General features: G+C 32.8%; 1 protein-coding gene and 1 long non-coding RNA gene across 2 annotated transcripts; both read left to right on the top strand.

Annotated features, from left to right (window-relative positions):
• Positions 1-1,414: 1,414 nt before the first annotated feature.
• On the top strand, positions 1,415-2,860 carry LOC107480660 (uncharacterized). The gene is made up of 3 exons (XM_016100825.3): positions 1,415-1,987; positions 2,077-2,302; positions 2,403-2,860. The coding sequence occupies exons 1-3, from the start codon at positions 1,448-1,450 to the stop codon at positions 2,858-2,860; spliced, it is 1,224 nt and encodes a 407-aa protein (XP_015956311.1). The 5' UTR covers positions 1,415-1,447.
• Positions 2,861-6,254: 3,394 nt separating this feature from the next.
• On the top strand, positions 6,255-7,389 carry LOC107480620 (uncharacterized). The gene is made up of 3 exons (XR_008001158.1): positions 6,255-6,355; positions 6,848-6,990; positions 7,078-7,389. It is a non-coding gene; the product is annotated as an uncharacterized LOC107480620 (long non-coding RNA).
• Positions 7,390-13,175: the final 5,786 nt, after the last annotated feature.

Below are 13,175 nucleotides of genomic sequence, written 5' to 3'. Positions count from 1 at the left end.
TGATTTAATCTGGAAGTATCTGAACAGGGATTATATTTTTGTTAGATTTATTACTTTGTTAATTTTCATGTATGTAAATTGCTTGATCAAATGCTCCAATAAAAAAATGTTTATTCATACTTTGTTAACTTTTATGTCTATAAACTGCCTGACAAAATGCTCCAATCAAAATATAACTGCTAAAGTAAACTTAGTTTAAGTAAACTAATTGATTTCGTTGGACACAAAATTCATGCTAGTATAACCATAGCTCATTTATTTTTGTTTCAATTTCGATAACAGACTTTCATCTTGCTATGATATAGGTTAAAATATTTTTAGAAAACATTTTATAAAACAATAGTTTTGTGAGAATATTTAATATTATTTTATAAAACATATTAATATAAGAGGTAGGATACGTTCAAATATGTTGAAGAGAAAGCCCTGCCTGCAATGCTAAATTTAGTGGTGATTCTGTTTGTGAAAAATATAAGTAAATATTTATCAAAAAGAAAAGATAAATCTAAATCTAGAACAAGAATATTGCACCTAGCTATTATACTAACCATCGTTGTTTGTACATTCAAGCTAGAAACATATTAGTCATTATATTTTGATTTTCACGAATTTGAGGGAAAAAAATATAAATCTTCAATAATTGAATATGTTTAAATTTCCGTTCATACAAAATTATTATTATTTGGGAGCTCAATTATTAAAAATGATACGAATTAACAACTTACCTTTCACTGCAAAGTAAACTTGTTCCACCGCACTTATTCACAAATTTGCTCCATAATCTACACTTTTATAACTATTCAGCTAATTTATTTTCTTCTACAGAAAATTCATAACTAATTCTCACATGGATAGGTATTGAAGTTGATTAAGATAATTTTTTTAATCTAAAAAGGACAACTAAAAAAACATTAAGCAATTTTAAAGGATTTGATCAAGTTAATTTATGATATAACATATAACAAATTAATTACTATCTTCACGTGAGTAGTCTATATATGTAAAAAAAAATATCTTCCTTCGTGATGACTATGAAAAAGTCCATTACTTTATCTGTTTCAAGTTCAACAAATAATTTTGGAAAGTTGCAAGGCACTTTGCATATGCCGTCTCTGACCAAATTCAAGTTTAGCTTAGATTTTTCTGCTTGTTATCTTTCAATTGGTTGAGATTCTTTTACACTTAATTATATTCTTCGATTAGGAGGTCATATATATTAATACTAGTTATTTAACTGCATTGCTTGTACTTTACATATGATGCTATCTTTTTTTGTTTTGTTGGTGCTGTAAATCTACGATATGTACATTTGAAACTACAAAGTGCTTGTTAAATGGATAAGACTGATCATGAAGAAAGTTTTTTCGTCCCCAATATAGAAGACATCTTTAATTGTGAATTCTCACTAAACCTTTCCTTTAAGTTCGGGGTCGATAATCAGGAAAATATGTTAACCCTTGAAAACCAACAACATATATTAACAGTTTTGAGGGAGGATTGGAAAAGACGACAGAAATTATGCACCATTACACTGATATGTTACATCGTGCACATGTTATATTTATTGAGATTTATGTCTACGCGGGTTGACAAATCCATCTCCCATACATTGGTTGGGCGAGAACAAATTCGAGCTACTTTAATGCAACAGTTAAGAGAAACTCATAGGTGTCGTGACATCCTACGCATGGGCCCTGATGCATTTCTTCAATTGTGTGAGAAATTAAGAGCAACACGTCAAGTGAGGGATACAAAACATGTTACAGTAGAGGAGCAAGTTGCTAGGTTCTTGTATATAATAGCTCATAATGTGAAAACTAGAACCGTTTCTTTTTTCTACCACCGGTCTGGAGAAACTGTTAGCCGCCACTTCCATGCTGTGTTACGGGCAATTATTTTACTAGAAGATGAATTTCTTCGACAACCATCTGCATCCATTGTTTCTCCGGCGATCCTTCACAATCATAGATTTTATCCTTATTTCAAGGTATTGACATGTACAATTACATGAATAAATAACTTTGATTGATATATACAATTTCATGTTACTTTATTAAATAATGGACTATTATTTAGGACTGTATTGGAGCTATAGATGGAACACATTTTCGTGTCAAAGTACCCATAGCGGATCAACCTAAATTTCGAGGGAGAAAAGACTGGCCGACACAGAATGTATTAGCTGCATGTGATTTTGATATGAAGTTCACTTATGTATTAACGGGTTGGGAAGGAACAGCATCTGACTCAAAAGTTCTTAAGAATGCATTATCGAGGGATGATAATCTTAAACTTCCACGAGGTTAGCATGTACATCAAATTATATTCTCTCATTAGTAGGTAAAGATTAGTAGTTTGTGTGTTTATACTAAATTATTCAATTTTAATGATGGATTTTGTAGGAAAATTTTACCTTGGGGATGCTGGATTTATGCTGAAGTATGGATTAATTACCCCATATCGAAGTGTAAGGTATCACCTAAAAGAGTATGCAAGACGTGGCCCAGAAAATGAAAAAGAATTATTTAATCTTCGTCATGCTTCATTGAGAAATGTTATCGAAAGGTCATTTGGAGTTTTAAAGAAAAGATTTGCAATAATCACAAGTGGCACTGAACCACATTATGACTTTGAGACTATGACTGAAATTGTGCTAGCTTGTTGCATATTACATAACTTTTTAATGGGTGTAGATCCTGATCCACATCTCATAGCTCAAGTTGACCGAGAACTACAAGAAAATAATCCAGAAGTGGATGAAGTCGTTCGACATGAACAAGATGAAGACTATAGGCGGGGGGCCATATTAAGGGATGAAATAGCTGCTCAAATGTGGGCTGACTATCAACTAGGACTCTAATCACTCATTTACAAAATTTTGCGAATAACGTTATTAGTTGTATTATCTATGCGCTGAGTTGATTTTATAACTATGATTTGTTATTATTGAATTCATGTTACCTCTTGAAGTGTTATCATATTCTGTTTGAGGACTTTGGTGTGCACAAGTTGAATCACTTTGTCATATGTTGTACTTATGGAGTGTATTCAATTTTTATTTGTTGAATAATTGATAATATAGTTTACAAATAGTTTGATTTAAGATTATGGATGTTATTTCTATCCACTTATTTTGTAGATTGACAAGTGTTAATGGCAAAGAGAGCATCATGCCAAGGTGAGGCCACTAGTCGGGATACTCTAAGATGGACCGACGAAATGGATACAACCTTCATTGATGCTTTGATTGAAGAAAGCCGCAAAGGTAATAGAGTGGATGGCACATTTACTACAATGGCATATGACAACATACTTTCACTTTTGAGATCTATCTATGGTAACCATATCCGCAAAGAGAATCTTAAGAATAGACTCAAGACTTTAAAGGATAATTTTGGAGTTTGTTATGATAATTTTCATGGGCTTAGTGGATTTTCCTGGAATCCAATTACAAAGATGTTTGAGGCTGAAGCTGAAGTCTGGGAAGAATTGATTAAGGTATACTTTATGCATTTATTCTCTTTTTGGGTATTAAATGTCACTAGTAATTATTGAAGAAGTATCTCAAAAATATATCTTTACATATAGGCACAGTCATAGTAAATATTCTTCTATTTGATTCAGGCAAAACCAGAAGTGAAAAAGTGGATGCGGACTCCAATCAAACACTATAATAAACTATTTGAGATATATGGTACAGACAGGGCAACAGGAAAACATGATGAAAGTGCCAAAGAAAAAGTGAAAAGGTGGGAAAAGAGCAAAGAAAAAACTAACTTGAATGATGATGAAAGTTTCTTAAATATGGAAGAGGAGTGGAATGAGGATCCAATTACTCTTCGTGCTACTAGTTTTACAATGGGTCATAGTCCTGAAATTGGTTTATCTAACCAATCAACTGGCTCTCAAGGAACATCATCAAGAGGTACTAAACGCAAAACAACCATGAGTGATAAATTAGAATCAGAAATGGAAACAATGAGTAAAGGCATTCAAGCATTGACTGACATGATGAAAGATGGGAATCATTTTTATGAGAGATCAATTAATATTGCTGAAAAGCAAGTGTTAACAGCTGAAGAACAAGTGCAGGTAGCTAAGGAGCAAGTTCAAATTGCAAAACAACAAGTGCGAATAGCTAAAAGGGGTCTTGTGATTCTTGAGAAAAGTAGGCCTCGCATTTACTCTGAAAATGACGTGTGGAATGAGTTAGAGAATTTAGGTGTGATGCCAGAATTGCGCATGAGGTGTTACCGGTTTTTATGCAGAGAAGATAGAGCTAAGAGGGAATTTTTTGGTGTTCCGGCTGACGTACGTCTTGCCACATTGTACGAATTGATGAAAGAAGCATGTGCACTCTAGGAACAATAGTCCTAGTAACGTGGCTAATATTTTGAGAATGAAACAAAAATAACTTTAACATCAAGATACATAAAGTATCTTCATATTTTGTGGGTAACATATCTATGACTTAATTAAGGCTTATAATCATAATATCTCATGTCTTTGTATTTTGTGACTCTCGTAACTATAACTATTGTTGACTATGCTATTAGTAATGAGTTAGTCAAAAAAGTCAATGCTATGTAATGACTTGATGAAACAGTCCCTGTATTAAATTTGTTAGTTTCATATGTAATGACTTGATCATGTAAGACTTTTTTTATATGTATTTGTAAATGTAATATAAGGCATAATATATTAATCAAATGATATAATGTGATTGGTTAGCCTCTTTAAAATCATGTACATATAATTATTGATTTACATATTTCTTCTTCTTGAAATTATTTCCAATTTATGTATTGAGATGAGTAGTAAACAAAAATAAAATTAATTTTTTATCTAATTAGATCATGCTAACTTTATTATTATTATTATTATTATTATTATTATTATTATTATTATTATTATTATTATTATTATTATTCCTAACTTGTTATATTATAAATATAATTAAATTTTTTTGTTATTATTTAATTACATTTATAAATATTTACATAATTGTATACTTAATAACATGACTATATAATATAGAGGATAATATTGTTATTATATAACTTAATTCATTTTTTCTCTCCATTTTCCTTTCCAAACAAACAACATAAATTATTCATCTTTCAATATCTTTCCATCATATTTTCCTTCCATCCAAACACACCCATGAAAATTAAATTTCACTTCAATTTCTTTCCTTTCTATTTCTTTTCACTCAATTTCTCTCCTTCCTATTTCTTTCCACTCCCAAACAAAGTGTTAAGGTTAGGAACCCCTTTCTCCGTTTTCACTTCCTCTGTTCCTCAGCTCTTCTCCAAGACCATAGTGAGTCCTCTCATCACTCTCAGTTTCTCTTCACTTCACGTCTTCACCCTCAAAAAGAACAGAGCTCTTCCTGTTTCCCCCAAAAAAACCCTAGCTTCCTCCACCGCCGCCGCCGTCCGTCGTGCCCAAAAGCTTCGTTTGTTCGTCGTGCTCCAGCCCCTCTCCTCGTTCCCCTGTTCCTCGTCCGTTCTTCTCGCTGCTCAGTCGTGCTTTGCCCGCCGTCTCTCGTCGTGCTCGTCGCCGTCGTCCATCGTGCTCGTCCCTCGAAGGTAATGGCTTCTTGTCCGTCGTGCTCGTCGAAGCTTCTTCGTTTTTTTTTTCATTTTTTTCAGAAATCATATTGAAATCCTGAATGATTAGCTTTAGATCTGCACACTGCTGTAGTTCTTCGTTTTTTTTTAAATTTTTTGTTCAGAAATCATATTAACAATCCTCAATGCTCACTGCTCACTGGTCAGTGGTCACTCCTCATTCCTCAATGTTCAGAAATCATGTTTTGTTCTTCGTTTTTGAATTTTAATTGGCTACTCTGAGTTTGTTTTGTTCAGAAGTCATTTTTTTGTGCTCAATGCTCATGCTCTTAAGTGTTGTTCTGTTTTTGTTCTGATTGATTTTTGACTCTGATTGCATGTCAATTGAACTCTACGCTATGAGAACCGTGTGTTTGTTTATTTAAACTTAAAAAGAAGAATGGGACTTGTAAGTGAAACAGCTTGATTTTAATTTTATTCTGGATTCTGGATTTTGATTTTATTCTGATTTTACAATTGTCATGGTGTTCTAATTATGAAGAGAAATACAAACTACATACTGTTCTGTTTTCTTGGTTAACAAAATATGCACTTAGTTTGATGTTGATGTTAACTTTGATGTCATTGAGTTCCTTCAGCCTCATCATATTGTGAGATCTAAGTTCTTTTTTGTTCTTCCACAGATTCATCTCTTGGTTGTCGTCGCTGTGAGCTTGGCCATTGCCATTGCATGTGAGCCTGTCACCGGAGCCCCTTCTCTTTGTCTCTCTGAGTCTGTGACTGTAAGTTTTATAATTTTTTATTCAATTTTGTAAATGTATGTGCTGAAGTGGGTTTATATGTGTTTGATTGAGAATTTTGTTGTAAATTTATTGATTGAGAATTACTTTGTTGATTGCAATTTGTTTGTGTCTCTGATGGTAGTTTTTCATTTTCATTTTGATTGAGCATTTGAGACTTTGTGATTGTAATTTTGCTTTATGTGTCTAATTGCAGTTTTTTAATTTTTTATTTTGAATGAGAATAAGAGACATTGTAATTACAATTTTGTTTATATGTGTTTGATTGCAGTTCTTTATCATTTTAAATTGTTATCGGCTCTAGTATTTTTCATGATGTTGGCATGTTGCAACTAGTTATATATGTTAGATTGAGAATGAGGCTATCATATTCATGCTTTAGATCAACAGAACAATAAAAATTTAGTACTTCTATAATTTATACTAGTATTTACAATCTAATACTTACCTATGCTATAATGCTTCTTTGTAAAGTTTTCAAAGTGCTTCCAACTTTTACATTAGCAAAGATTCAAGAATTGAAGAATCTTGAAGAGGAAGTTAAGAGGAACCAATCCTTAAAATCTCTCTTGCTATCTCCTTCTGGTGACTTTGTGATTTCTTATTATGGAAATAAAGTAAGCTACTAACTATTTAACTTGTAAACTAAAACATATCTAGCAGTTTCCAAATGTGATTGTGTGTATATTTATTCATTCATTCAGATAGCTGTTTTTGAATTCAAGAGCAAGATGGTTGGGCTTTATTTCGGTCGAGTTCATATGAAAGATGCACTGACTTTACTTTCGGTCTGGTGGAGTTTTATGACAAGTTAAGGTCAGATGAAGAGAGCTTTGAGATTGTGATGATACCTCTTGATGAGTAAGAAGAATCCTTTAAGAAAGGATTGGAAAGTATGCCTTGATTGTCATTGTCTTTTGAGGACAAGAACGGTGGAAAATAATCAAAAATAAAGATCGAATACTCTTTTATATTAATGTTGTAATTTTTTTATAATGGTGTTAAATTTATAGTGATCAAACATTAGATTTTTTTAATTTTAAGTTATTGACATTATATAAATCTTATGTTTGTATTTTAATTTATGCATGAATTTTAAGTTTTTGTCTTAATTTATATATGAATATGTAATAATTAAAATGTTATTTAATTTTTATAGGGGCGGGTAGGGGCAGGGCGGGTACCCGCAGGGACGGGTTAGGGTACTACAGTTTACTACCCGCGGGTAGTGACGGGGCGGGTAGTATATGAGTGCCCCTACCTGCCCCACTGCCACCCCTATATTTATCGTCGTGGTCCTGTGATTCCGTCTTTATAACAACTATAGTGTCTTTTTCTTTTCCACCGAACTTTCTCCCTGTGGTCCATGAAGAAGGATCCAAACCTCAAATTTGCATTCTCCCATAACTGCCGCTGGATTGTCAACAACCAGATAAAGAACATCATCCTCTACTATCCAAACCCCCATTCCATCTGTTCAAAAGAAGTTCAAAATCCTTGACCTCAAAGGCAAAACCCTCAATCAGCTCCACAAGTACTCTGCCTGCTTCGATGTTACTTTCACCGGTGATGAATACTGTTGTAACCTCTAAGCGCATGATGAGTCTTGTCAAAGAGGAGGAATTTGTTAGGGAGTCTCAAGAAAATACTTTCCTTTGCAGGTTAGCAAAATTACTTATGATGAGTGTCAACAAGAGGATTAATGTTCTGAACCTCAATGAGCTGAAAAGGAATTCAGGGTTTCTCGATGATTACATGATTAGGATTGTTGCAAAGTACCCGAATTTGTTTTGTGTTGTTAACGAGGGCAGGAGGAAGAGCTCCATGGAGATTGAATTGGTTCACTGGAACTCTGAATTTGCTATATCCACAGTGGAGACTACGGCCAGGAGGAGTGGCAATACAAGGCTAACGTTCTCGTGTTCTTTGCCTTTCAGTGGAGTGAAATCATAGGAGAGATTCCGTGTATTCGATTTGGTTCCTTACTTTTCGCCTTGCATGGACTCCAGGAAATTGGTGGAAGGGACGAAAGAGATGGAGAAGAGGAATGTGGGATTGGCACATAAGATGTTGTCTTTGACTCTTTGGAAGAAAGCCTCAATAGTGAAGTTAAGTCATTTTAGGAGGGTGTTCGCTTTGTCTGATAGGTTGAATGTGTTGTTGCTCAAGCACCATGGGATTTTCTGTTTCCAACAAGTATCAGATTTACACAGTTCTTCTTAGGGAGGCGTCTGTCAGGTTGAACTTGTTGAAAAGAATCCTCTAGTTGTTGTGAAGGAGAAATATGGACAACTGATGCAGGGGGCTTCATGAATACAATCAGAGGCAGCACCTCATAAATATGGAGAAGAGGAGGAAGAAAGGTGTTCCTTTGGCTAGAGTAGATGAAGTAAAGTGTAGAGGAAGATGAAGCGAAAATACTTACTCAAATGATGATGAGGATGGAGACAATAAACAGGGAGGTTTGTTTGACCCAAAGGAAAGGAAACAATTTTATAGAGTTCTGATTGATGATGATACTTCATGAAATTCTGAGATGGTGTGAGTGTGATAGTCTAGTTTGCGCATTTGGTTCATATAATTTTGATATCAACACTTCCCTCCCTGCTACATATGCATACATACACAAGGTCGCGTATATGGATTGAACTTTTTTTTTTTGTTTGATATTGCCTTAAATTGACGTTTTGACTTTTGAAACTGATTTTCTGAATTAAATTTTGGTTTCGCTGGGTTGTGTTTACTTTTGGTTGATTGTTGATGATTCAACGACATGTGTAAGCTGTACTTTCTATATATTAGAAGAAAGACTGAGCGCATATTCCAGTTAAAACCTACATAACTCTAATATAAGATGCCTGCGTCCCTTCTCTTCATAGTTGCCATTGAGTTAAAAAAGAAAACCATATCTTCCCATAATTTTTGTTATTTTCTTTGGATAATAGTCAATAGTGATTGCCCAATGATGCACAATTCAAAATATATTAAGCAGTGTTGCTGTAGTATCAAGTTCATCACTTACCTTCCAACATCTCTCTCTCTCTAGCTCTCATTCACTCACTCAGTCACTCACACTCCCATGCATGCATATATACATACACATACATATATTTGTCAAGAAGGATAACAAAAAAAATCATCATCCAAAGTTGGCTCGAATTTTTGAATTCAAGATCACTACCTTATGATGTCTTGTAGCTATTTTTGCATATAGATGTGTTATTCTCCGTCGTGAGTGCTTTCCCATTTTTGCTCCACCCTTCAGTGTTTGGAATAGAGAACAACTCAATTTGGTGTTTAGAATTTTGTTAAGTCGAAGAGGGTAACTTCAAGGCCACGCAGATCACTAAGTCCTCCATATAAGCACTTAATGTGTCACTTAAACATTTTCATTCATGTTCATAGTGAGAAGTTAATATCTAGGTCATTTTTTCAAATAGTTCATATTTGTCAAGGTTTATCTTTTCAAAATGAATAATGGAATCTGATTTGACAAAATCAGAATCTTTCCATATCAAAATGGCTATTTACTCTTATCAACACTATTTTTACTCCCAACTAATGGCTGTTGAGCAAGTAGTACACAATATTTTGGTTACTATAATAACACAAACTTATTGTGATATCATTTTTCTTTGACATTTTGTCACTAAACATAATTGTAAGCAATATTTGTTGAGAAATACTCGATGAAAACCACTTTAGCCATTAAAATAAGTTATTACATAATTATATATTCTTGTAGTAAATTAATTATTTATCAAGATATTTGAATATTTTAGAATAAAATAATTAAATTTATTATAATAAAATAATTAAATTTTTTTTGAAATCTAAATATATATCATATGTAAACTACAATAACTGTTAGCAATCAATTTGAGTTAGTTTAGTAGTTAGTTCATTGGTCCGCTTAAATAAATATTGGAGGTTTAAATCTTGCCTCGTGCATGTAATAATTTAGAGAAAGTATGAGGAGACAATGATTTTAGTATACAACATGTACAATGGAATTAAAAAAAATTAGATCATTAATTAATTATTTAATTTTAAATTTTAAAATTTAAAAAATTAAGATTAGCATTTAAACTCATTCACACTACGTACAATTATTTCAAATCTCACAATAACCTCCAATACATGTCTAAAACTCGCCGTCATCTTCTCTGGTCCTCACATCGCGCCGCTGCACTCCGCTACTCTCCCGGCAGCCATAATCGCGGACGATAAATCCTACCTCCTCGTCGCATTTTTATTGTGCCAGACTCATCTCTTCTCCGCGCCGAAAGCCAATGTCAAAGTCGTTTTCAAGCACCGCCGTCTCTCTTTTCATACTGTCGTCGTCTCTCTCTTTCCTCGACCAATTTTCTCATCTCACTTGGATTATCAATATGTTTGTAAGTATCATATATAATTTTATTTGTTTTAACTTTCGAGGATGTTCGTTGTGTTCATTTTTTGTATTTTAAATTTGTTTAAATAATACCATTTGTTCCATGTATCATTTGAATTAAAATGACTATATATATTTTTGGTAGGATTACAATGAAATCAAATTTTTTGAAATTTGCAAAGATCCTGACAAAAATATCGGGAAAATAGTGTCAAGACGGCTGAAAATTGTATTCGTGAAATCACAACTGAACATATTATAGGATGGTCATTTTAGTAGGTATACAGACGGTTATTTTAATTATCATGTGGATGATTATTTTGATTGGATTGAGTTTAGTTAGATATAATTAAAATATGTTAGATATTCAATTTATTAAGTATGCGGATGATTATTTTTATCTTTGCGTGGATGGTTACTTTCACTATGGGTGAGTGACGCCGGTGGTGACATGTGGCAAGTCAAGCAACAATGGTGAAGTGGGATAATATTTGATGAAGGTGGGTTGGGGGTGGCAGCCGATTGTGAGAGAAAAGAGTATTAGAGTAAAATATTTTGATAAATTAGGCTTTGAGATAGTTATTTTTTTAGAATAATTGAGTGGTTTTTTTTAGGTAATTTTTTGAAGGTTTTTTATTTTTTATATGTATTTAGGCAAAATTCAAAGCCATAGTTGTCAGAACCAAACCGGTAAAGTTATTGGGTCCTGAGTTACTGGTTCAACCGATGGGTCACTGGTCGAACCGGTTAATCTGGTATAATTAAATAATTATGTAAAATTTAATTATTTTTTTTATTATAAGTACTTTTTATTTTATTTTTATAAAAATAATTATCATTTTCAAATTTTAATACTTATTAATTCTGGGTCACTGGTTGAACCGGTGGATCACTGGTTGAACCGGTTAACTCGATATAATTAAATAATTATAAACAGTTAGATAATTTAACAAGTTTAACTAAATATCATCTAACAATTTTCAACTATTTCATATGAAGACAACTGCATGTGAGTCTTTACCTATTATTATATACTACAAGTATTTATTTAAAAAAATAATATTAATAGATATCATATAATCATGAAAAGAAAAATTAAATTATGATTAATGATTTTTTTATCTTTTTAATATATATCTATATATATTTAAATAAAATTTATAGTTAAATAAAATATAATTGATTTAAAAATTAATGACTTTAAAATTAAAATTAATTGAATATAAGTAAATAGAAAATTGCTATATGTATTATAATTTGGATATATATTAGTAAGAAGCAATGTAGCTTGGTGGTTAGATTATCTTTCTTGCAACCCTGAAGTGAGCAGTTTGAACCCCATATCAGCCATTTTGGAAACAGTTTGGTCTGGATCCGGTTTTCACCGGATTTGGCCGGTTTTAGCCAGTTCGTTACGGGTTTAGCTGGTATTAGTAAGAAGCAATGTAGCTTGGTGGTTAGATTATCTTTCTTGCAACCCTGATGGAGCTTATAGAGAGCATGATGGAAAATTTTGGAAAATTTTCCAAAAACCACACAGCTTTGACACTTGGCACGCTGGAGCTTATGGAGAGCATGATGGACTTGCAGAACCCAGATGCATCGTAGCTTCGCTTTTAGTTGGGACTAAACGGTTCGTCCGGTTCGATTTTTACCGAATTTGGCCGATTTTAGCCGGTCCATTACGGGTTTAACCGATTCGTTCTGGTTCTCTGCCTTGAACGGTCTTAATCTCAGACCGGACCGATATAGGGTCTGATTTATCGGTTTTCTAGTCGAATCGGCCGATATGGTCCAATTTTTACAACTATATTCAAAGTCCATTGTACATATTGTCAAAAATTTTTATTGTCTTCCTAACAAAGTTTAATAATTTATTATCTAACAACAAATTTTTAAATGGAACTCGAATTCATAATAAATTAGTTATTGACTTATTACATTAAAATATACGTGTAACAAAAAAAATAAACGAATAACTAACTGATATATTTTTTTTCAGATTCATGAAACATAATTGTTTAATGTAAGCGTTTTTTTGGGTGACTATTTAATGTAAGCGTTTAATCCTAACAAAAATAATTCTTCACATATCAAGACTTAAATATTTTTTTTTTGTACAGTGAATTGCTTAAAAATGACCGTAGAAAGGTCTAGAGTTTAAAAATATACAATCCAAATTTCAACCTAAAAATAAAGGCAGAAAATCCATAAAACGGAAAGGAAAACAAAAAGCATAAATGAAATAAAAAAACAATTATTAACAATTAATTTAACATCCTGCAATCTTTTCTTCAAGGAGACGCTGACTTCTCTTCCCTCCAATCTCTAATTCAGACAGAAATAAAAGATAGAGAGAGAAAAAGATACTCTCTACCCGCCTTCGCCCCCCCCCTCTCTCTCTCTCTC

This window comes from Arachis duranensis, chromosome 1 (genome assembly GCF_000817695.3).
Source record: "Arachis duranensis cultivar V14167 chromosome 1, aradu.V14167.gnm2.J7QH, whole genome shotgun sequence".
Lineage (NCBI taxonomy): Eukaryota > Viridiplantae > Streptophyta > Magnoliopsida > Fabales > Fabaceae > Arachis > Arachis duranensis.
Note: the sequence above shows the minus strand (reverse complement) of the source record. Positions and strands in the feature narration are given on the sequence as shown.